Genomic DNA, 26,096 nt, shown 5'->3' with positions numbered 1-26,096 from the left:
ATATTTGCTACAGTTGAACAGAGCATTGATGAGACCATGTCTGGAGTATTGTGTATAGTTTTGGTCTCTATATTTAAGGAAGGACACACTTGTCTTGGTAAAAGTTCAAAGAAGCTTTGTTTGAGTAGTTCCCGGGATTGCTGGCGGGTTATGTCATGAGGAAAGGTTGGGCAGGCTGGGACTGTATCATTGGAATTCAGAACATTAAGAGGTTATCTTATTGAAACATAAGGTCCTGAGGGAACTTGACAGGCTGAAAGCTGAAATAATGTTTCCCTTTGTGGGAGAGGCTAGCAATGGGGGACACATTTATGATGGCGATGGGGAGAATTTCTTTCTCTTGAGGACCATGAATCTGTGAAATGTGCTTCCCGAGAGAGTGGTTGAGGCTGGATCATTGAATATTTTAAGACGGAGGTAGGTGGATTCTTGACTATCAAGAGAGTCAAACAGTATCGGGAGTAGAGAAGAAAGTGGCCATAATCAAATCAGCCATTTGAATGGCAGAGTAGGCTCGAGGTTATTTATTATTAGGTAATTTGGACATTCTGAATTCTCCCTCTGTGTACCCGAACAGGCGCCGGAATATGGCGACTAGGAGATTTTCACAGTGACTTCATTGCAGTGTTAATGTAATCCTACTTGTGACAATAAAGGTTATTATTATAGGGGCCGAATGGTCTACTCCTGCTCCTAATTTGTACGTTCATATGTATGTGCGGCACAGTAGTACAGTGGTTAGCATTATTGCTTCATAGCGCCAGGGTCCCGGGTTTGATTCCTGCTTGGGTCACTGTCTGTACAGATTCTCCCCGTGTCTGTGTGGGTTTGCTCCGGGTGCTCCAGTTTCCTCCCACTAGTCCTGAAAGACGTGCTGTTAGATAATTTGGACATTTTGAATTTTCCATCAGTGTACCCCAACAGGCGCCGGAGTATGGCGACTAGGGGCTTTTCACAGTAACTTCATTGCAGTGTTAATGTAAGCCTACTTGTGACACTAATAAAGATTATTATTACTATTTATTGACGTACAGTTCTCTTATCTATTGCTAATGATACTGCTGCTCAAAGAGGCATTTCCTGCTCTCTTATTTGCTCAGCTGGTTTGTGCGACCCTGGCTGCTTGCCTCGGCCATCTGCCAGTAGAATTAAACAGAACACATGACAATTGTCCAATTGACATGTTATTCTTTCCTTGCACAATGCTGTGACGAAATGCTCCTCCCTAGTCAAGGCAGTTTGGAGTTTCCTGGTGTGGGGATGTAATCAGCAAATTACATCAAAATTTATAATCATTGTTGTACCCATTTCAGTGACATCTTTTTACGCGGAAACCTCCTCGCAATCTTACAGAACTGGTGGAAAAGTAAATGTAAACAATTGTGGTCCTGCAATAAATTTGGGGCAGCACGGTAGCATTGTGGTTAGCACAAATGCTTCACAGCTCCTGGGTCCCAGGTTCGATTCCCGGCTTGGGTCACTGTCTGTGTGGAGTCTGCACATTCTCCCCGTGTGTGCGTGGGTTTCCTCCGGGTGCTCTGGTTTCCTCCCACTGTCCAAAGATGTGCAGGTTAGGTGGATTGGCCATGATAAATTGCCCTTAGTGTCCAAAATTGCCCTTAGTGTTGGGTGGGGTAACTGGGTTATGGATATAGGGTGGGGGTGTGGGCTTGGGTAGGGTGCTCTTTCCAAGAGCTGGTGCAGACTCGATGGGCCGAATGGCCTCCTCCTGCACTGTAAATTCTATAAAACACAAATTACATCATGCATTCTGCCTTTCAAGTATGAAAATGAAGGTTTGAAGCCATCCAACCATCCATCATTCATACACTTTAAGCACAGCAGATTTTTATGTATATACAATCATGGAAGCTTTACTAATTTTAAAGTTACTCACACCAATTCATTAGAAATGCTCTTCAATGAAACAGAAAATTCAATGTGGGTTTTAATGAGGATAAATAAAGAAAATCCCTTTTTTTAAAAAATAATCCTTCTTTCCTGTTGCCCCTAAAACTTGGAACATCAATTGAAACCCATTTTTGAACTAGCGGAATTGGTGTGAATTCACCACTATTACAGTCACTATAATGATCCCAGACACAACTGGTCACAGGACTTGATGGATGGCTGCAAAAGAGCCCAGAAATGTATGTGTAGCGCAATAAACATATGGCTGAATTTTCCCAAATAAATACAGAAAATGCTGGATAAACTCAGCAGGTCTGGCTGGCAGCATCAAGTTAGTCGAACTATTCTTCAGAACTGAAAAGGGTGGTAGAAATGTAATAAATTATATCATAGATTATCATAGAATTTACAGTGCAGAAGGAGGCCATTCGGCCCATCGAGTCTGCACTGGCTCTTGGAAAAAGCACCCTAGCCAAGGTCAACACCTCCACCCTATCCCCATAACCCAGTAACCCCACCCAACACTAAGGGCAATTTTGGACACATCTTTGGACTGTGGGAGAAAACCGGAGCACCCGGAGGAAACCCACGCACACATGGGGAGGAGGTGCAGACTCCGCACACACAGTGACCCAAGCCGGAATCGAACCTCGCGCCCTGGAGCTGTGAAGCAATTGTGCTATCTACAATGCTACCGTGCTACCCCTTTGCCAGCTCTTAGAAAGAGCACTCTACCCAAGCTCACACCTTCACCCTATCCCCATAACCCAGTAACCCCACCCAACACTAAGGGCAATTTTGGACACTAAGGGCAATTTATCATGGCCAATCCACCTAACCTGCACATCTTTGGACTGTGGGAGGAAACAGGAGCACCCGGAGGAAACCCACGCACACACGGGGAGAACGTGCAGACGCCGCACAGACAGTGACCCAAGCCGGAGATCGAATCTGGGACCCTGGAGCTGTGAAGCAATTGTGCTAGCCAATATGCTACCGTGCTGCCTCCAACATGGGCGGGGTGGGGAGGATGTTGGGTTAGAATAGAAGGTCAGGGATAAGTCTGAGCTAAGGAGTGATTGACAAAGATGTGATGAACACAAGACAAAGGGTGTGTTACTACAGTAGTCCCCCGTTATAACGCGGGTGTTGGGGTCCAAGACAGCCACCCGCGTTGCATCCGAGCCGCGGATATCCATGATGGGGGTTTTTTGGCTTACAACTTTTTTTTTGGACCGGAAGCATTGGATAAAAGCTTCGATCAGAGTTCTGATAAGAACTTACTTTAGTTGACTGCAGAATTATTACATTATGCTACCATAAGTTAAATATAAGTTAAAGTAAGAAAGTAGCACTTCTAAATTTATTTAAAAATCTATGCATGCGCTTCCCATTGTGAGTCTACGGGGGGGCGGGGGGAGAGATCAGACCCCCGTAAACTCACAATGGGAAGCGCATGCATAGATTTTTAAATAAATTTAGAAGTGCTACTTTATTACTTTAACTTACATTATGCTACCATAAGTTAAATATAATAATTCTGCAGTCAACTAAAGTAAGTTCTTATCAGAACTCTGATCGAAGGTTTTATCCAATGCTTCCGGTCCAAAAAAAAAGTTGCAGAGCCAATATGCAGCAGTGGCTGCAGGTTCGATTGCTATAATAAACTGACAGCATCAATTTCTCCTGGTCCTTGAAACTATATGAATAGAATCTGCATAACCCACCACCTAGTTCCCTTAGTTCATATTAGGAAACCCACAGAAACTTACCAGGAACGCTGCTCCTCTCTCACTGAATCTCCCTCCAATCAGCCGGCAGTGTCAATTTCAGCGGCCGGCTCACTTTGATCCGGAGAGGGAAGCTGACAGTTGGGGTCCATAAGCCCCCTCGCCATATATCGCCAACCCCGGTATTGCGAGCGCGGTAAAACGGGGGACTACTGTAATAGCTTTAAGGACTAAATAAGTGTTAATAGTGGCATGGAGGCAAGATAGAGTGGTAATGGGAGAACAAAGGTCATTGCTCAGTGAAAGTTGAATTTTCTTGATCTTTTTACATTGTGCTCTGCGCATGTCTTAGGGTGTACCTTTGAAAAAAGTTCTGGTTTAGCTTGTAAGATGAATCTGAGACAAAATGAATTGGGAAATAATTTATTTGAGATGTGCTTGGAGACATGAAAGGCTGTGTGCTTTTTGTTGGGCTTGCTTCTTGGGAAATTAATGCAGTCGACACATTGGATTTGTGATGTGCACTCACACAAGACGGATTTCCCATGGTATTGCTCATAATTTGTCCGATCATGTGCTGCCTTCTAATGGAAGGAGCATTATATCATGTCATACTCAACGTTTTGCTTTGCTGTGTTTAATCTAACCTGACCCTTCAGATCATTAATGTCCACTCTAGTCAATGCAGCCTGAGGTTGTTCGCTGACAGTGAGGGAAAATGTGTAGCAATCATATGACTTGTACTTGGCACACGCCTGTAAGTGTCAGGAGAGAATAGCATCCATTTGTGTTCTTACGTCCAACACATTAATGTTGGGAATATAAGACAGGCTCTTAAAACACTTCGAGAAATAAAAAATGTAACGTAATTGAAAACTGTTCCATTGAGTTTTGGTTCGAATCCTTCATTACGCTGATAATTCTGATAAATCGCAACCATACCCAATGAAGTGGAGTGTCCTGGTACATGAGAAAGAAATTACAAATAAAAGTTCTTGCCTGGTCACTGTCCGTGTGGAGTTTGCACATTCTCCTCGTGTCTGCGTGGGTTTCACCCCCACAACCCAATGATGTGCAGGGTAGGTGGATTGGCCACGTTAAATTGCCCCTTAATTGTGAAAAGAAAAATTGGGTACTCTAAATTTAGTTTTTTTTATAGTTCTTGCCTAAAGAAAAGCTTCTTGGCAAGAAAGTAACCTGGCGAATGGTCCATTTCTATCAGTAAATCATTTTTGCATGGCACGCAGTGAGGGGAGCTTCTTGCACATTTAAGGGCAGCATAGTAGCACAGTGGGTAGCACTGTTTCTTCGCAGCTCCAGGTCCCAGGTTTGATTCGCGGCTTGGGTCATGGTCTGTGCAGAGTCTGTACAATCCCCCTATGTCTGCATGGGTTTCCTCCAGTTTCCTCCCACAAGTTCCTAAAGACATGCTATAAGGTAATATGGACATTTTGAATTCCTGCTCTGTGTACCCAAACAGAAATATGGCAACTGGGGACTTTTCACCGTAACTTCATTGCAGTGTTAATGTAAGCCTACTTGTGACAGTAAAGATTTTTTTTGTTAAATTAAGGTGAGATTGGTTTATTTTTTTTTTAAATTTTGTCATTTAGTGTATCTGCAGTGAGTTTACAGTCTTCGAACGACTGTGTGATATCATTTCTACAGTTTCAATTGCTACCGAGGGAATAATCTGATGCTGTTTACACAATTCCGTGCTTCTTGACAATCCCTGATCCCCTGTGCTCTCTCTTTCTCTCCTTGCAGTCACATTTGTTCGTACTCCAGTTAGTGCATAGACCATCGGTCCGATCAGTGCTTCAGGGCTTGCTGAAGAAAAGGCTTCTTCCTGCTGAACACTGCATCACAAAAAGTAGGTGTATGGTGATGGTATTTTACAAAATAGGTGTATACTTTTGTTTTCTTTTTCAGGAGCTCCTGTGTCAGTTGCTGGGAAGTGTTTAGAGCCTTTTCATCGCACTGACATTGAAGCGACCAAAAACAGTTAGATTTCCCTAACGTAGTGGTATGCTTTCAGAATAATTATATGCAGTATGCCACTTTGATGTTCTTTCAAATAATGTCACCAAAACACACAGGAGAGGTCATTGGTCAGGGAGCATAGGAACAGGAGAAGGCCATTCGGCCCTTTGAGCCTGCTTCACCATTCAATATCATGGCTGATACTCCACTTAATTGTTCATCTCCCATAACTCAATTGTCAATCAAAAATCTACCAAACTCAATCTTGAATAGATTCCATGAGCCAGCCTCCCCTGCTTTCCAGGGAAGAGAATTGCATAGACTAATGTCTCTGAGAGAGAAAGATTCTCCTGATCTCCATTTAAAAGGGACACCGCTTATTGTTATACTGAGTTCTACACACTCCCACTAGAGGAAACATCCTCCCGGTATCTACCGTATCAAATTCCTGGAGAAACCAAGTGGAAGAATTGCTGCTATCCAATTAAACATACGCACTTTAAACAAGATGCCAAACTGTTAGCAGTTCTGGTAGGCTAGACAAAGGAGTTTTATACAAACCATGTTTGTATGCAATTTCTTGCGGAACCATCTATCAGCTGCAACCTGGGTGCTCAGGTAATGCAGACCATTCCAATCATTTCACAAAGCCTCTGCGATAATACCGTCATTGGGTAATCTAGTCGGCTTGTGTGCAAGAAATCCGCGAGATCAAATATTCACACTGACCGTAGCCCCAATTCAGTGGACCTCTCTTATAAGCCCCATTGCTGCTAACAATCCACTGTACAGTCTCACATGTAAAAAGCTCACTTTGGATGAAATATTGGTATCCGACCCTGGGAAGCTCAGGACCGTTTGTGTGCCGAATTTGGGGATTTTCGGGATTTTGGTCCTCAGCCTAGAATGTACAAAAAGATTTATGAAAAATAAAGAATAAAAGGGTGTTGCTCCCAAGGTGCCAGCACCAAATGTACCCAGATTTCAGGTCCTTACAGAGTTTGGGATGCCTGATAAAGGGTCCGATACTGTATTGGGACAGGGAACATGGGCACTTTGTGAAGTATTGACTGCCAAGCTAATTTCTTACTTGATGGAATCTATTATTCTTAAGTGCCCGTTATACATGTGCGCGCGTCTTGACTGTGGAGTGTCACATCTGAGATCATGCCTGGTATCCACACATCTACTGTGCTGCCAGGATGTGGCACCTTCACACAGTTGTTTCTTGTGTTTAATCGAAAGTCCATACCAGAAGTGGGATCTTCCTATTCTGTACAGCTCTGAGACAGAAACTGAGAATTTGAGAAACTCCATGGCGGCTTTCTCAGCCTCTTGCTGGGTGGCTGGGGAAACTCCCAGAGAGAAACGAGACAAAATCCGACAATGGCCCAGTCACTTGTAGGGGACCTTCAGTTATACCACCAACATTGTGCTTTAAGACAGTCATACGCCACTGGAAAATCATTGGGGAAATTTCGGGCACTGGCTATAGTGGTGACCAGAATAATGAAGAATTCTGCCAGAGGTAGTTGATTAGTTGTCATTAAATAAAGGGCCAGTTTGATCCAAGAGAATGTAGCGCCTGTGATGATGGTGCAGCTGATAAATACCGTCTTGTTCGCCAGTAAAAAGGAACTTCAGCAGCGTGGCAGCTTCTTCAGGTGGGGCGACATTAAATGGAGAAGATGGAGTGGAGCAGACGGCAATCAAGGTGTCCTTGAAATGTCCAATCACATTCAGGCGGATCCAGCTACCAGCAAGAGGCCATGACTGTAAGCACGTTCAGGTAAGTGATCTCTCCATCCTGTCTTTCAGCATTGGTGATGCCTGGTATTAAAAGGCAATTGTGGACACGACTCGTATTTTTTAATCAACCCATTTAATGCTAAAGTGGAGGTTAAATGAGTGCAAGATTGAATCTAAAAGGGAAATTGAGTGGATTAAACCGAAAAGTGGGCAGGTGACCAACTCCAAGAGGGAACAGAGGTGTTGGCAGATGAATCTTGATTAATGTTCCAGAGGATACATGTATTAATAAGATTTTCTGCATTATATTCCCTTGTTGCTGCAGTGTTTTGATTTGGAATCATACCTGCAACTGAACTGTGAGAGGGGAACATGGAGGTGTCCTGTTTGCAAGTAAGTAAAGACATTCAGCTGTTGTGAAAGAATTGTGCATCTTTGCCCGTGGGCTGCCTCGGGGTTTGGTTGGTGCTTTAGTATGATTTCTTTTTTAAAAGCATTGCTTCCTTTTAGGTAAGGCTTAGCAACCTGTTAGAGAGGTGAATCAGACCAAACATCAATTTTCAAAAATTGGAATGTAGGCATCGCTGGCAAAGCCAGCATTTGATGCCCATCCCTAATTGCCCTTAAACTGAGAGATTTACTTGACCATTACTGAGAACAGTTAAAAACCACATCACTGTAGTTCTGGAGTCACATGTGGGCCAGACCAGGTAAGAACAGCTGATTTCCTTCCCTACAAGGGCATTAGTGCATCAGATGGGTTTTTATGACAATCGATGATCGCTTCATAGCCACCATTACTGAGACTGGTTTTCAATTCCAAATTTTCAGACTCCCCTTGGAAGCTGCATTTGTTTGTGAGATGGGATGGCATATTGACCCAAAGTCACATGTCTGCTGTTCCAGGATGAGCAGCAAATTCTCCCAAGTACCCTGGCCCGCCATTTCTCCCATCACCACTGCCAAGAGCACATTAACGAGTTATTTATCTTGCCATAGTTTGTTTTGTTTGCCTACGTGACGGGGAAATAAGTTGATGAGGGGCAAAAAGAATGCCATATAAACACAAATGTCTTGTTTAAGTGAAGAAAAATGGAAGCTCCATAGGGCAGGGAATCCTTATCCTTTCCCTGCAACTTTCTCCTGCTTTATTCCCCTTGACTCTGCAATTGTACCCAGACCCGTTTCGATTTTGAAAGTATTTTTGATCATGTTGGCATTAGCCAGGATAAGTTTATTCCTCCGCATGTCGTTGGGTGTTTGATGAACCAGAAATTTTGAACGTCAGTGTTTTCCACGTCCAGACCCAAAGCCCTATGCAGTACACAATGTCACGACCAACCTCGGGTGAGGTTCCCCAAAAGTCGTTGACCCAGGTGAGACCCATCGATTTGTCACCGTCCGGCACTTACAAATTGTTGCAAACCCGGGTGAGGAGAGATAAATGCCTCAGCATCTAGATTCAACCCTCACTCTACTGGTAGCAGCAAGTTTAATCTAACAAGGTTCCCTTTCCCTCAGATACCTTCTCCAGACCCAATAGTTATGTATAAAAAGGAGCCAACTTAAAGAAGCTTCTTGAGTTAAGATAGAGTATGTTTATTAACTACTGAGAAGAGAAATGGCAAAACACACAGTCATGTGGATTAGAAATAAGAATTGAGTTCAATAGTAAGTAAATAAAAAACTATGGGGAACAGTCCTTAACTTGTGAGGAGAAAATGATGAAATATTATGATCATTATCAATTGATTCCAATATAAATTACTTTTAAAAAATTTTAAATAAATTTTGAGTACCCAATTATTTTGTTCCAATTAAGGGCCAATATGGCGTCGCCAATCCACCTACCCTGCACATCTTTGGGTTGTGGGGGTGAGACCCACACTAACACAGGGAGAATGTGCAAACTCCACACGGGCAGTGACCCAGAGCCGGGATCGATCCCGGGTCCTCAGTGATTGTGAGGCAGCAGTGCCCTCAATATAGTTGACTTCTGATGAAAAATAATTGATTCTTCGGTTCAGGTTGTCTGTGGTTTGGTGGATAGATTTCTCAGTTCCTTTCTTTCCAGCTTTCACAGACACTCCAGCAGGGCAGACCCAAGCAGGCAACCGGCAGGCAGACAAGCAAGCTAGATTATAACACTCTTCTTTGTATATTCCCCTGGACCCGGAATCCACGAGTCTGCTTCGGAAGGCAATCACCCAGGGTCCTTCAGAGGAGATAGCCGTTATGTTCCTGTGTCTTTACCGGAGGGCAATCAGTCTTTGATGCTTTTCTAAGTACCTTGCCTGGAAATGCAGGAAGAGGTTCCATTGTCCCTCCGAGAAACCCATGCAGCCATTCCTATCACTGGCTAACTACATTCTCAACCCTCATTAGGGTTTGTGTCTATTTTAAAATATCAAACCCAGGTCTTTTTAAAGTCCAATATTTCTGTGTTTAATTCTATGTTTTTTTTTCTCCATTACAACAAATTGATCTTGGGGTTATATTCTCTTCAGCAAAAGTGCGAAAATGAAAACCTCCCGACATCCTCAGAGAATTGGCTCCAGATTTCCCTCTTTCATCAAATATATGCAGCACATAAGGAGGCAATTCAACCCATTGTACCTCTCCTAACTCTTTGAAAGCTCTCCAATTAGTCTCATTCCTCTGCTCTAACCCACAGCTCTGCAATTTTCTCCTTCTCAATCATTTGTCTAGTTCCCTTTTGAAATCTTTTCCTGAACTCACTTACACCAACTTTTCAGACAATGCATTCCACATAATGATGGCTGCATAAAACCCATTTTCCTCCTTTCCCTTGGGGTTTTCTTCCCATTACTGTATATCTGTGCCCTCTGGTTCTAACTCGCCTGTAAATGGAAGCAATTTCTCCCCATCTACCCCATCAAAACCCCTCCCAAGTTTCATCTCCAAAGAACTTTAACAATTTTTGCACTTTATTCTGGAATTATATTTGCTTTCATTTGTAAAAAAAAACATTATTAACAAATACTCTTTTTATTCAATGGCAGTAAAACAGCACTCCTGGAAGGCCTTGAAGTTGACCAGTACATGTGGAGCATCTTATCCAATATTCAAAAGTAGGTTTTCTGAAGGTTCTTTATTTTCATGTTTTAGCAGTAAAATGCAAATTAAGTATTAATGTTTAAGTCAGATATCCAGGCCAGAGTTTCCAGTATAAATATGGATTTTGGGAAGGTTGCCCAGTCTGTTTACACAAACCGCAGTCATACGATGGGCGTTCCGTTTATCTTCTAACTTTGGAGATGGCACCAGCTGTACCACGACTGCTTCTCAGATGGTTGGTTCTTCACTATTTACAAAGAAGATTTGATCCTCCAGGTTGTACTGTGGGGTCCTCTATCAGGAACCCATTCTTCCAAGTATTACACATCATGAAGACTGAGGGGAGATCACTGATTAATCTATTATTACCTCTTATTGATCATGATTCAACTATTGCATTTGCCAAGTTTGGTGACGGCCACACTTCTTTAGATATGAGCAACTATACTGGCACAGTGAAGGAAAACCAAATTCTTCTGTTTGATGTGAATTCTATTTCTGATATCAAAGAGCACTGGTATTCATCTGCTTAACTGAAGTTGGGCTAAAACACTGTCTAACCAGGTCCTCACGAATTGGCATGGAATAATCCTTCCTCTCAGTAAGGCAATTCATCAAGGAGACAGTAAACCGATGCTCCTTGAATGTGTGGCCTCATAACCAGAGTTATAGTGACTTAATTTTCCTCTACTGCCTTTTGCCTAGTCATTGACAATTTTAAGGAGCATGATTTGAGCAGTGCTCAACCTCTTAATTGATGTGCAAAGTAAGAAGAAACCTTGAATCTTTCAAAAACCAAATATAAATTAAAAATAACTTATTGGAAATCCATTTTCCCTCAGTGGTAACACTTTGACCTTTGTGTTGGAGGGTCATGAGTTCAAGGACCACTCTGGAGACTTCAATACGCGTGCTCCCTGTGTCTCCGTGGGTTTCCTCCGAGTGCTCCGGTTTCCTCCCACAAGTCCCGAAAGACGTGCTATTAGGTGAATTGGACATTCTGAATTCTCCCTCGGTGTACCCGAACCAGAGTGTAGCAACTAGGGGATTTTCACAGTAACTTCATTGCAGTGTTAATGTAAGTCTACTTGTGACACGAATAAAGATTAATTTTTATTAGTGTCACAAGTAGGCTTACATTATTATCATAATCCGGCTGACACTCCACTGCAATACTGAGGCAATGTTGCACTGTCTGAGATGCCATATTTTAGAAGAGACGTTTAATCAAGACTCCACATTTCCTCTTCAGGAGGACACATGGCATCACCTAAAGAGGTCAAAGAGTGTTCGCCCGGTTGTAGGCCAACATTTATCTCTCAAATAACAGGTGTAAAAAGATGATAACTTAGTTTATTGCAGTTTATGGAATCTTGCTGTGCAGAAAGTGGCAGCTTGCGTTCCTTCATTGACTGTGTAAAGTCCTGAGATTATGAAAGGTGCGATTTAAATGCCCTTGCTCATAAATACTAATCATGTATTATTTTCTATGCCAGTTCCACAGTCAATCTTCCCATCTGCTTAAATTATGTTTGAGTGAGAAGCTATATGCATACCATGAGTCCTCGGTAATCTAAAGTACATTTGGAATGCTGGAACATAGAATTGGAGCTCTTTCTAACCTGGGTTACCCTGTAATACACCCAATGAGGATGTGATCGAAAGAGTGTTACCTCCAAAGGCCAATTAGAGGCCAGTAGTATCATAAATTTCCTGATTACAGATCAGAAGGACCCAGGACAAACTGGCTGTCTTTTCATAAGATCAGGTTTCAATCACAAGTGTAAAGTTAAGTTGGTGCAAGACACCAAATTTGTTATATTTGTTAGTGGTAGATACTTGCATGAAATAAGAGATGACTTTTAATATGAAGGTGTTGGAGTAGCTTCTTGTATTTAATTAAATCTTCTCTGTAACACTCCAGCTCTGAGTTTGAAGAGGTCACCATTGACCCGACATGCAGTTGGAGACCAGTTCCACTGAAGTCTGACATTCACATCAAAGATGACCCAGATGGGCCTCTGTCCAAGAGGTTTAAAACCATGAGCCCCAGCCAGATGATTATGCCAAATGTCATGGAAATGATTGCAGCTCTGGGACCAGGTCCATCACCGTACCCTTCCCTACCTCCTCCACCAGGGGGCAGCAGTGGCAATGAATATGGCAACCCAGGTAAGTTTCACCATGAATTTGAAATTCTCCTGATCCATCCATACATATCATCAACGTTGCATTTATTCAGCTTGCTGGGATACTGAAACAAAGCTGTTGTCGAAATATTTATTTAATTTCTTCCCAACTGTGGTATTTGTACAGAATTATTATTTTTCATTCTGCAGGTTAATATGTGTCTTTTATATGTGTCAAAAACATTAGTGTGAGTGTATTTTGCATGTTGGAATCTTGCATTCCAAGTCCCACTGTACCAGATGCAGAGATCACCTTGTAACATGGCCCAAAGAAGAGCAACAGTCATTTTCCAGCTGAATTCTAGATTGTTACATGCAACGGAATAGGCGCAGACCTTAATTCAGAAATGGATCCCAAATGTACAGATTCACTCGTAGATAATCGTTTAGATAGATTTCAAGTGTCCATAAGAAGTCATGTGAAGGCGCATTGTCATACTGAGCAGTGGGGGGAGGGGGGGGGGGTGAATCCCGCGCAAGTTTGTAGCACCTGACTCTGTAAATGGATGGTGACCTACACACATTTAAAACGCCGAGATGAAAAAGGCTGAGACTCCATTTGAAATGGAACTGGATCAATAGATAACTGTTTGCAAGTGAGATTGGGTTACAGAGATGGTAATAGATTGAAAGGGTCAGAAGTATTCGTTAGATTACTTTTCTGTGGGCAGGTGTTCTGACTGGAGAACAATGAGCAAGAATCAAACCGTGGGATGCCAGAATGTTTTGAAGTTTTGATTGGTTTTTTTTGGGGGGGGGGGGAAGTGGAGACGAAGAATTGGTAAGTTTTAATGCAAACCTGTGCACCAGACACTTAAATGGGTGGGTGGATGTGAGTGTCCAGTGGGGCATGTTGCACATGTCTTGTGAATACAGGAGACTCGATGGCTGGTGTGGCCCTGTCCCACCTCTTGCTTTCTTGCAGCCGGGAGTTATAAGATAGCAGCTTGCCTTTTCCGCTACCTGAAGAATCGGCGGAGAACACATTCCTGCTGATGCTTAGTGCCCCACAGCCATTTAGCGGCCCAACATTGGCTGGAGGTGCGTCTTCTGCCCTCACTCGGGAGGATGTCCCACTTCCCGGAGCTGCTGGCCGAACCTGATTGGTCAGCGATTCTCTAGGCCCTGCAGCGCCAGACACGGAAGTGGCCATTACTAGAATTGCAAGCAGTCCCAAGAGCTTATGTTCCAGGAGTCCAGGGAGGTCTCCGGGCAGGAAGGAGGGATGAGGCCCAAGAAGGTGGGCATCAGAGGTGGAGAGACTGTGGGGGTGGGGGCAGTGAAAGTTCAGGCGCCCAATGTCCCTATAGTTACCATTGTGAACATATATATTAAAGCTGGCAATCCTTACATGACCACCGCTGGCTGAGTAACTTGTAGATATGTATCGGAGCCAGGCTCAGTGCTGCCCTACCTCAGCTTCCATGCTTTTCAGATAATGACTGGCATGAACCTGGCTGTAATGTTTTCAATTCACTGGTTCAAGTTCCTACTGCACTCCATTCAGGGCAAAGCAACCCACTTGATTGGTGCCCCATCCACCACCTTCAACAGCAGTCCCGCCTCCACTGATACACAGTGTCAGCCGTGTGTACCATCTACAAGATGCACTGGAGCAACTCACCAAGAGTCCTTCAACAGCACCTTCCAAACACGTGACCTCAACTCTACAAGAGCAGCAGATGCATGGGAATACCACCACTTGCAAGTTCCCCTCTCAGGTCACACAACATCCTGACTTAGAAACACATTGCCATTCCCTTACTGTTGCTGCGTTAAAAACGTAGAACTCCCTTCCTTACAGTGGGTGTACCATAACACATGGACTGCAGTGGTTCAAGAAGGCAACTCACCATCTCAAGGGCAATTAGGGATGGGCAACAAATGCTGATCTAGGCAACGACATCTGTATCCCATGAAATTATTTTTTTTAAAGTTACGCTCAACTGAATGTAAGCTGGGAACTGAACCTAAGTCATACTGGTCTGTTGTGGATGTACTGCAAGGTGTTGCACTGGACCGTGGCAAAACCAAACTCCAGCTTATGTAACCGTGTAGGTGTGATAGCTAAGAAAGGGTCATTGTCATTGCCTATCTGTACAGGAGAAAAGAGCTAGAACCAGAGCATTCTGCTGCTGAACATGAGATTGCCACATTTGTTGTGATGTCAAGAACTGTAGAGCACCCGGAAACAGAGATATAAACAGATATAACGTCCTTAATGCAAACTGGTCGGCAGTTGTACATCGATCAATCTTACAGATCGAAAGGAAGTCAGAACAGATTCCAGCATGTCACACTTAGAATATATTATTGGGAAATGTTGAAGAATGAGTATGGTGACTTTTTTAAAAAAGTTTGCCCTGAGTTTTTCCAAGATGATTGTGAACTGAATTATGATTAATTTATCCCATGAATTTCCATTGCCCTCTTGAAGTGTTCATTTTCTGCAGCTAGTAACACAATAACTATCCCGGGAGCACAGAGCAAATTAGTGCTCCCATTGTGTCGGAGCTGACTTGTTGTTTAGGACGCGGCGATTTCTCTGAAGCAGCTTCAGTCCTGAAGAGGATGCAGATTGTTTTGAGAAGGCAGACTTGTTTAATAACACTCTCATAATCCTCCCAAAGGTAACACTTACCCCAGCCATGGGAACTTCGATTTCCCACATGGCAACCCTGCCAGTACTTCTGTGAACGACTTCATGCATGGGCCCCAGTTGTCGCACCCGCCAGACATGCCCAACAGCCTTATGACTCCTGACAAGCCTCTCAGCCACTCCATGCCTGATCAGGTAAGTGATGCCATTTGTGTGCGTCTCTCCCTTTGTGTCAAACAATGACCTTTGCAATTTGCCCTTGGGATACATTCAGCCTAAGAGATGTTGAGTGTCGGGGACCTGTGTTTGCGACAGTTGTTCCAGCGTGCTAACTTTGCTAACGTGACGGTATTAGGGAGCAGAGACAGGAATACTGTATATGGGACAAGGTGAGGAGCAGCAAAGATCAAATCACAGCTGATGATCCCGAGGGAAACAATGGAGAGTAACTTAGTGAATTTACCATCCAGACTCCTTTTAACTAACTCTCTGCCAATATTCCTGTCTGATTGTGTTTCTGAGTGTGTGGCTTGGAATGTTTCTATATGGCACTGACATTTTTCATCTGCCTTGTTTTTTTCTCTCTCTCCATACAAATCTGGTCTGCTTCTGTCTGTGCTTATTTCACTGTTATTTCACACAAATGGAATACAAGGACAACTACTAACACTTGACGTTGTTAAAGTTGCGGCAAGCATCCCATTGTTTTGTCACTCACTGGTAGTCAGGGGGCGCCAGATGGTTGCATGAGTCGCCTTGCCAAGTGGACGGTCTTTTACACTGAATGTGTAAAACAAGGTGCGTCACAAAATGCCCCTCACCTTCTCCAAGGCCACCCCCCTCCCTCAAAACCTGGTTTTAAATATACTGGAGTCCAACCTTTTCCAGTGGAGCAGTACTTTTGGTATTGTTGGATGGGCTTGTCCTCCTCCCGACCCCCCCACCCCCCCCCCCCCCCCGCCCCCCCCACTCACGCCAGAAGAAAATTGGTTTGGATCCTGCGTATCCTGTTGATCAGGTGACCCTACTGAGCAGCTGTCAATTCCTCAAACCTTTTCTGATGGTACTGAGGTGCAGAGGGTTTTTGATGCAAACATTCACTCCCATGCCAACGCATCAAAGGTGGACGGATATGTATTTGCTTGTCCGTCCTCTGATGTTGGAAAGCTACAACCATCATTATTGAGCTTTCCCTGAAGAACTAACCTGCTTCTGCCTCCACACACACACACAAAAAAGGGCGTGTTTTCTTTGGGAGGGATGGTGGTGTACCTAGGGGAGGGGGATGGAATGTCTTCAACTCTGCAGTATTGAGCCCAACAAAAAAATCTATTGTCATAGTCAGGACAGGGAGGGGTTTGAAAGTTTGTTCCATTAAACACGTGAAGCTGCAAACAAAAATTCTTTCTGTAGTGTGTATTTTTATCCATGTATAGAGCTGATCTGTGTTAGAGATAGTATCTCTTTCCGTAAGCCTACCCACAGTGACTGAATACCAGAACCTGCACAGCGAAGGTTAATTAATGTGCCATTTTTCCAATGATATTTATTAATTTTCTTTTCAAAGATAGATCACCATTAATATTCGTACCCTGTTCCCTCTAAAACCTGTTTCGGAAGGGATCTTTTTCTTTTGATTCAGAGGCAGTATTTGTATTTGCTACTGCATTTCAGCCTCTTGAGGCCAACACAAAGGATACTTTCTCTTGGAAATTACTTTGAACCCAAAACTAGTTAGTGTGAGCACCATTGTTGGAGACTGAAAGAGTTGAGTATCCGGGGCTTTAGTGCTAACTTTTAAAATGTTCGCAAAGAGTGGGTGATTAGATGATGCTGTTCTCTCTAATTGTAGGTAGATTTTCTTTGTTCGGTTTGACAGTGGCTAGGTGTTGCACATTAATGCTGCAGAGTTGACTTCCTTCCAAGTCTCCAGTGAGATTTGAAATTTCTTGAAGTGGGGATTGACTTTCTCTCCTGTCTAATGGCTGGGTTTGGTATTAACATTCTTCAGACATCTTGAGCACTGTACCTTGTGGCCTCACTCTCTCCTGCTTCCTCCTTCGCAGATGCCTCATCCTGGCAGTACTGATCAGTCCCATAGTTCCATGCAGCAAGGTTTGCACGCACTTCACCCCAGCAGCCAGTCAGGGCAGCCATTACATCACAGTGGTCCTAGCCAGCAGCCCCGGCAACCCCAGCAGGCTGGTTCTAGCAACCATCCACACAGTGATCTGACCTTTCGCCCTTCCTCCACCTTGGAAGGTCAGGCTGGTGGTCAGGGAACGTCCGACATGCCGGAACCCTCACTGGATGTAAGTGTGCGTCATGCTCTCATTTGCCTGCCCATCCACTGCTAGCAAACTGTGGGCACAGCAAAGCGCCTCATGTCACATCATTGTTTTATACATTTTCACGTGTTACTTTGCACTGCAGCAGCTTAGGGAGAGAGCAGTTTGCTTGGCTGCCTCATTCACCTGTCTGTTTTGAAGAAATGACTTTATTTATTGTATAAAATGTGTCTAAATGACTAGACAACAAAAGAAAGAGAGGTTAGGGATACAAAAATTGGTTCACTTCATTATGAATATTGTCCACCAGATTTTATTGAGAACAACAGTGGCCCAAGAATACATCAAGATATTTCTGAAGTATAGAATTGAAAGACTGGCTGTGCCACAAATGTATTTGTAACATGGCTCGTTTTTGAACCAGTTTTTAAAACATAATACTTCCAGAGAATCTGGGTGGTGAGTGAAGTAGAATGACCTCTTTCAACTGAACCTTAGCCTGAAATGTGCTCAGTCTGAGAGATGAAAAGCTCCTCTCGCGGATGTGAAGGTTCTACTTGAGGTGGATTCAGCTATTCGTGCTCAACACAGAGTCACAATATCGAGAGCGCCCACAGTTCAGCAGTTTTATCGTCTCTGAGACCAGTAAGGATGTCTGCTGTGTGAAATGGATTCACTCTGTAATAGGGCAGAGCTCTCCTTGTGGGAGTTGTATGTGGACAGAGGTAGTGGAGATTAATGCCCCCCACCTCCCCCATGGGCAGGGAAATTGCTACACTCCCCACCCTTACACTGAAATGACATGGCTGACTGCCTCACTTACCCTCTTTCTCTTCATTTTGTCCCATCAGCTGACCTAGATAGGCCCTGTTCTCTTCAACACCTTTTCTGCTATGGTTTCCACGACCGTCACCTCTGCTGGCACAATGTGAATACTTGAAACTATCACCCTTGGTTCTTTCTATGTTCTAGATCTAAGGAGTTACCTTCTGAGGTTGCTCTCCACCCTTGACGACACAGTCCAAGCTGTACCTGAAACTTGATAGAGACAAGGAGTAAAGTGGTCTAGTATTCCATTTCTCACCACTGACATTTCTCATATTAATGAGGGCAAAACAATTCACCCTCCCAGTATCCCCTCAAATTAAACATCATCTGCTTGTAAGATTGCAGAAATAAATTAAAATGGTTTAAAACTGATCATGTTACAGAAACAAACCATTTTATGAATAGTACAAGTCTTTCAGGTTTTAATCCTTATCAGCTTCTCAGTGAATTGGATGAGCTTAATGGGCTGCTGAACTTCCAAAAGACAATGAGGCAAATTTGCAACTTCATGGCTGGGTTTAAGGCTGGCATTAAGAATCAATCACCCCACTGTAGACACTGCCAATTTTCATCTCCACAATAGAAATGTAAATCACCTGCTTTCCATAACAGGCAAATGATGAACCGTTTTGTGGGTTAGCCCTGCTGCCTCACGGCGCCGAGACTCCCAGGTTCGATCCCGGCTCTGGGTCACTGTCCATGTGGAGTTTGCACATTCTCCCCGTGTTTGCGTGGGATTTGCTCCCACAAGCCAAAGATGTGCAGGCTAGGTGGATTGGTCACACTAAATTGCCCCTTAATTGGAAAAAATGAATTGGGCTCTAAATTTATATATTTTTTTTTTAAATGGTGAACCATTTTTTCACGTGGGAGGCAAGTTGAAGATCTAATCCAACAAATCTGCAGTGATATACTTGTAAGGAAGTTTAGTTAAAGATGCAATATCCAATGCCAAATATGGCATTTAAAGCTGACTGCATGAATTAGTGTTTGCTCTACAATCCACTCCCAAAATCTTTCCTCATCCACATTAATTTGTGACTACTTGTGTGTATTCCACCGTGGGATGTTGTACTGACTTTAAACATGCTGCACAAATGCAAGTTGTTGTTCGAAGGAAAAACAGTTCTTCAAGTTCATGCCTCTTAATGCCCAAGATGATGCGAGACCCTATTTATTTCTGCGTGTACCTGCTCATGTCAAGCCCAGGGACTGGCAACACAGCACCATGAGCGAATAGTCCCCAAGGATCTTGAATTCTCTTCCAGTGCAAAGAATAATATCTGAAATGAAGCACATATGTTATGGATGAGCAGTCTTTTTAATAATCACATAAGGCATATTTTATTTGAAACATCTTCATCTTTAAATTTATTTGTGCAAATGCACTTAAACGGATTTGTTAAATTATTTTCTAACTTCAAACAACCACTAACAGCAAAATGTGACTAAAATATCCCAGTTTATTTGGATATGATGGGGTATTGGCCACTGTTACAGCGAAAATGGTTGGCATCCACAGATAGTGAATTCTTGGAACACCACAAAATTCTTGAAACCTCCTGCAAAATGACTATTAGTTCATTCTTAAAATCAGCAGTCTCACTTTGATACAGACTTTTTAAAGAAACTAATGGTAGAAGCAGAAAACATCCACACAAAGTTGAACCACTTGCGAGATTTGCAACAAATGTTTTGCACCATAATTCCATGAGAACAAAGCAAAATGAAAATGCTGCTGTTCATTTCAAAAAATACAGAAAATGCCTCATGCTTTTGTGAGAGAGGGCAGCAAGAAAACTGGCATTGTTTGGAACTTGAATGAACATTCAAAAATAAATTTACTAACCTCTGCTCAATATACTTGCAAGGTTGGTAATCAACGTGCAACCGCCAACCCCGGGCACACTTCCTGAAAACATCATATATTATAGTTCACAGTAGCTCCATCCAGTAGCAAGACTCTAAATTGGGAAAAGGTACCCAGCGAAAGAAATCAACTTTTGAATGTGGTTTCAGCTAATCGGGCTCTAGATGGGTGTCAAATAGACCACTGCTTGAGCCATCCGACCAATTCAAATAGCACATGAATTTTGTAGATTGTTGCCGGTCTTTTGCTCTCCAACATGATTCTGTGATCAAAATAAATTACACTCCATGAGACATAGGATCAGAATTAGGCCACTCGGCCCATCGAGTCTACTCCACCATTCAATCATGCCTCGTATTTTCTCATCCCCATTCTTCTGCCTTCTCCCCATAACCCCTGATCCCCTTATCACTCCAGCCCAGAGATTAATCACCTGCTTTTAAATAGAAGCAATAACAAAATGACTGAGTGTGTTAAAGACGTATCTATTGATGCAACAAATCCTTGCCAACCTTATGCATACATCACATTATTGCATCTGATTTATCAGCCTAAGTTCTCCTCCTGTCAGGCATCCTTTATAAGCCATACCTTAGAAGTGAGACAATGGCCAGGGTTTATTGTCACCCCCCCCCCCCCCCCCCCCCCCCCCCCCCCCCCCCCCCGTGGCAGATATTAACATCCCCGCAGCGGATGCAGGGAGCCATTGGCTGCCGGTAGGGATCGTCTGGCCCCTATGCAATCTGTGGGCTTTTCCATGGCTCGCCCTCCCCACTGCCAGTGAACCCATCCCACTGGGAGCGGCTGTAAAATCCTGCCTGATGAGTTCCTCTCTTGTGGACAGCTCCAGCAATAATACCACACTTGCCTGCCTGAAATTGTTCATGTCTTTGAAAAACCTCATAAAACGTATTGTTTCGATGACTTTGACAGAAAATTATGTCAGGAATGTATGGGTGTACAATGTACAGCAGCCTTGCTATTCCAACAATAAGTTTATTTAGTTGATAATTTATTCTCGAGCTATGACTAGGTATTTTATTGTTGATGAGAAAGTATTCTTCTTGGGAGTGGATTTGATAACATTGATGTTTGTCTTTGGTTCCTTGCAGCTTATTCCAGAATTCACAAACCCAGATGAGCTCCTGTCCTACCTTGGCCCTCCTGACCTGCCCAGCAATAGCAATGATGATCTTCTCTCTCTCTTTGAGACCAACTGAAAACAAGCCCCTTCACACATCCTCGCCATGTAGCTGTACAAGAAGTCAAAACACCCTATTCTTCAAGAGCTCATTACACTAGATGAAATGATGCACTCCAGGCTCCTCTTCCTTCTGAGTTTGTCGTCTTGCACACTTGCATTGACTGAACGCAGTGTGGGCGGTGGGGAGGAAGCTTGTTAGGTAGTACTGCAGCTTCACTGGAAACATCATTTATGATCGTTTTTTTTTAAAGAAAAACCCTGTAGCTTTATCCAATTGATTTTTGTGAATAAATAGGAAGAATTCCATTGTGTAAAGTGTCCAGGCGTTAAATTTGAGAAAACGACGATGAAAGATGTGAAGAATTGTTGTTTTTTGTAGGCCAGTTCCCATCAAGCCCTCCTTCACCTTCCCGCTCCCCCATCTCCAATCCAATGTACTAGAAGCAGATCCTTTATTCAGCAGCTCCAATAGCAGAAGATGGACTAAGAGGAGGAATGGATGTAAGAAAGGATTTAAGTCAGAATGCAACTAGAAAGCACAACAATGCTGACATGAATGTTAAATTGAGAATACATGTACAAACACAGTGGAGGGGAAGTTATGGCCTCCGTACCTGAAGAAATGTTTCTATTGCTGTCTATTTTGGTACATTTACAGAGATTTTTCCTGTTTGTTCTTTTAATCTTTATTTTGTCAATGTAAGGGACAGTTGGCTATCTGCAAGTCGAATGCAAAAACATTCATTCCTTGCAGTGTTTTATTGCAGAGCACCGGCATCTCACTAGCATTGTTGTGCCAAACTCGCATTCTATTCATTCTGGGCGAATCATTAAAAGATCACGAAGTTTGCTACTCACTCTTGAAAGTATCGGTCTTATGATGGCGTGCAGCAGAAGCAGCAAATGTTGGACCACTTGTTGCAGCACACAGGTTGGTGAACTGGGTTAGGTTCACTGCCGGAAAAGTTGGGAACCCTAATGGTCAGTGGCTGAAGACATCTGCAACATTTTCCTGGTTTGTGTTTTCCTCTGCAAACTGACAAACGTCCTGGGAACCACAACTATTGCACCGGTGCTGCTTTTCCTTTCACCACACTGACACCTCTTGAACCTGCATGGGCACCATAACTCTTTGGTCCTCATTTTGTGCTGATTATATCTGATTCAAACTGCCTTGTTCAATTGTTGTGTGGCAGGATGAGGGAGAATGATACCTGCATGTGTGTGCAACAGCTACCCTGCACTTGTGCAGCCCAAACGCAGACCGATCATGTACCAGTTAATATCTCCACCATTGAAGTGAATACCCTGCTGCTCCCCAAAACCTGTACATTTTTAATCTGCGGCACACTGTGCTACACAATTGCAAGTGCCAGAGGGATTTGTTGTGTTCCCAGTTAGTTTTTATTACCTTTTTTCAAAAAAATTATGATTATTAAGCTGATCCTTTTTCTTTTAAATGTATGACAAAATGGCCTGAACCAAGCCAGCCACAAGGAGCTTGGAGGATGCTTTAATCACCAAAGTCACTTGTTTATTTTCCCTACATTTTGCTGTCTAGCAGACAAAATCTGATCCATCACTGCTGTATGTGCATAGTTATGTATGCTAGTTACCAGTACTCCGCTGTAGATATTAAAATGAATGGCTATTTGCCTTTGCTCGTAGCAGTATTGCAATTTGTAATCGTCTTGTAGAAAGTTGCCACGTAATTGAATACATTTGAGGTTCTTTTACCCTGTCTCAAGTTAAAGGCGATGTTCAGTACGCAAATTGATTATTTTAAAATGCTATTGTAAATACCTTTGTGAATATTTTAGTAACGTCTTTGATAACATTCAACATTTTTCATGATCAGATCGGTTGTCCTTTTTCTGTGGTTTTTTTAATTGTGGCCCCGCTTTCAAAGAGGATTCCTCTGCAGAGTGGAGGAGCATGCTCCATCCTGACCCAGAAGTTGAACCTGTAGAAATTACAAGTGAAAGCGTTCCCCTCCTTTTCCAAGCCTCTCAATTGCGCTTCATTAAATGGGAGAGAGAACACAACTCACGAGTGCTGGACAGTTCATTTCTGTTACGTGAATAACGTCTTTCAATTGCTGACGATATTAGCCATTTAATTACAGGTTTTGGCACTCTGTTCTTAGAATTATTTTCATTGTAAAGGAAGCTTCCAAATGCAATCCCGTCTTCTGTTATTGCCTTTGGATGTCAAACATGTTTGACAGGAGGTGGGGCTGTAAGCATTGTATTAATGTGTAGAATTAAAATGTACACACTTTGGCAGGAATATATAACTGTAAAGTTTGTTAATGGGCAAGGAATACAGATGGAGAGAAGGGAGATGTTGTTTCAGGATTTTCACTGAACAGAAATATGGGCAATCATGTAAGTGGATTTGAGTGTACTTTATCTCTGGACAGGGATGCTGGACAATTTCTGGAAGGTTCGATGTTGACCTGAGTCACATTCTTCTGATTTGGGACATCAGTGTGAATTGCACCGACGTTTAAGCAACAGGAGCTTAAGAGGGTGACATACATCACCAAATCAGTGGGCTGTAAGTGTGAATTGACACTGCGAGGATCACCACCGTTAAGGGTTGAGTTGACCTGGAGGCCAGTGGTGATTTTCTGCTCCAGTGCTCTAGCTTCTACTTGTATGGACATAATGAGGCGACTTCCTGTAACCCCTTTTTAGTTTCTTCCCATTTTAAGAGCAGCCGGTCTCTTGGTCTGGCAAGGTACTGGTTCATAACTGGGAACTTGTTTGTTTGAAACAGCTTCGACAAAACACATAGGATAAGTGAAGAGTATCCAATGACAAACAATGCACTGCCAATGTATTTTTCCGGAAAAAAAAAAATGTTCTAACATGTTATAATGTTATTTTAAAACAAAAAAAAAAAAAATCTGCTGGTGAGTGAGTACTGGCATGTTTGGTGTTGATTTTTTTTTTTTAAAGAGCTGTTTCACACGTCCAGTTCCCATCCTTTTATAGCAGTCACTGTGGAACCCTGGCCAGGAAGGAACCTCAGTGAGTTTTGAATCCCTGCTCAGACTTCTGTCAGGACGAAGCAGACACCATCGTCCGTTGCAGGGACTAAGGGACATGTGTACATATGTAAATGACAAAGGGAGACATTCAATGTAAAGAGAAGTGCGTACATTTTCCTGAAATGTGCATTGTCTCAATAAGCTTGCAATCCATCAGAAGTGACTGTGTGGAAAATGAATACTGTTTGTTATCTTTCGTGAAGTTTCAGCATTCATTCACCTCTGTAATATACTCTGATCCTTCAAAAGAAACCTTTGTTTTACCTACGTGTAATATTTAGCTTGAGTGTATTATCTAGTAGATCACCTGCATATTTTTAAGGTGCTACAAAATTAATGAAGAAAATGAGGGGTTAAAAAAAAGATTGTAACCAAATTCATAGTTTGTACAATTTTTGATATCATGATCATTCAAGAATTCAAAAAGGGTACAGTCTCTGTCACATGCAGAAATGGCCATTGTTTTTTTCCGTTTGTACATTGTATGTACAATGCAATCATTTCATACTTTAAACTGGTCAGAAAACTAATTGTGATTTTTAGTCTTGCAAACTGTATGTAGTTAGATGATGTGACAACCTAATATTTATCTAATAAATATGTATTCAGATGAAACTGCAACTTATTTTTGCTTTTTTAAATTTAGAGTATCCAATTCTTTTTTTCCCCCAATTAAGAGACAATTTAGCATGGCCAATCCACCTACCCTGCACATTGGGTTGTGAGGGAGACCCACGCAAACACGGGGAGAATGTGCAAACTCCACACGGACAGTGACCCGGGGCCAGGATCGAACCTCAATGCCGTGAGGCAGCAGTGCTAACAACTGTGCCACCGTGCTGCCCATGTGTGCAGCTTTTTAATGTTAATTGACCAAAGAGTGGGTGTGAGAGTTTTGAAGTGAGCTCTTTATTTGGCAAAAATGAAATTCTGACGAACACAGATACTCTTCTTGGTGAAGATGAGTCGGTGAAAAGTTACACCCTGTGATTTCAAACAATGTCCCCTCACTCCTGGAACCTGTGCTCGGGTCCATACTGGTTTCAGCTGGAAGGAGAGTCCTTTATCATATTGTGTGTGGTCATTTTCCATGTTAGGCTAACAGCACTCTGTTGACTATAATCCAGTGTAAAATTGCACTGAAGTGTTAATCCTGCTCAAAGAGGAAATGAAAAATTGGGATAGCTGGGGCAGTGAATGGAATGCCATCGTGGACCAGTTGGGAGTGTAGAGCCAGAGTAAGACTGAGACCGCAGTTGGGTGCAAAGGGTAAAGTAATGTTTAATTTGGCATCAATGTAATCCTTCAATTTGTGAAGCTCAAATTCACTTCCTTTAGTAAGAAGCAAACAGAACATTCAACGAAATGATGAGCACTGAAAAGATTGTAGAGTTGTAATGTTTGAGGATGTGGATGGTGGTAGCAGAGAGGAAAAGAAAGACCGTGGACAAAATGCAGGCATTAAATTTATAATGTGAATACACCATTAAAAAGTGACCTTTCATTCCCCTCATTCCACATTGATATGGGATCCGAATAACACCTTCTTCCGATCAGCTGTTGTGGATAAAAAGCACTGAGTTAAGAGTGAGCTGAAAGGAGGACATTTTTA

General features: G+C 42.8%; 1 protein-coding gene across 12 annotated transcripts in view; it reads left to right on the top strand.

Annotated features, from left to right (window-relative positions):
- The window catches only part of zmiz1a (zinc finger, MIZ-type containing 1a), a 431,940-nt gene extending 406,841 nt beyond the window's left edge, over positions 1 to 25,099 (top strand). For 11 of the 12 annotated variants that reach the window (XM_038782665.1, XM_038782666.1, XM_038782664.1 and 8 more), the window contains 8 exons: positions 5,409 to 5,514; positions 7,253 to 7,413; positions 7,699 to 7,766; positions 10,397 to 10,465; positions 12,376 to 12,623; positions 15,271 to 15,434; positions 17,306 to 17,551; positions 21,338 to 25,099. In XM_038782665.1, the coding sequence (XP_038638593.1) occupies positions 5,409 to 5,514; positions 7,253 to 7,413; positions 7,699 to 7,766; positions 10,397 to 10,465; positions 12,376 to 12,623; positions 15,271 to 15,434; positions 17,306 to 17,551; positions 21,338 to 21,445 (1,170 nt within the window). In that variant the 3' untranslated portion in view covers positions 21,446 to 25,099. The remainder of the gene's footprint in view (positions 1 to 5,408; positions 5,515 to 7,252; positions 7,414 to 7,698; positions 7,767 to 10,396; positions 10,466 to 12,375; positions 12,624 to 15,270; positions 15,435 to 17,305; positions 17,552 to 21,337) is intronic. The other variant, XM_038782670.1, reaches the window with a different exon arrangement.
- The last annotated feature ends 997 nt before the right edge of the window (positions 25,100 to 26,096 follow it).

This window comes from Scyliorhinus canicula, chromosome 22, assembly GCF_902713615.1.
Source record: "Scyliorhinus canicula chromosome 22, sScyCan1.1, whole genome shotgun sequence".
Classification (NCBI taxonomy): domain Eukaryota; kingdom Metazoa; phylum Chordata; class Chondrichthyes; order Carcharhiniformes; family Scyliorhinidae; genus Scyliorhinus; species Scyliorhinus canicula.
Note: the sequence above shows the minus strand (reverse complement) of the source record. Positions and strands in the feature narration are given on the sequence as shown.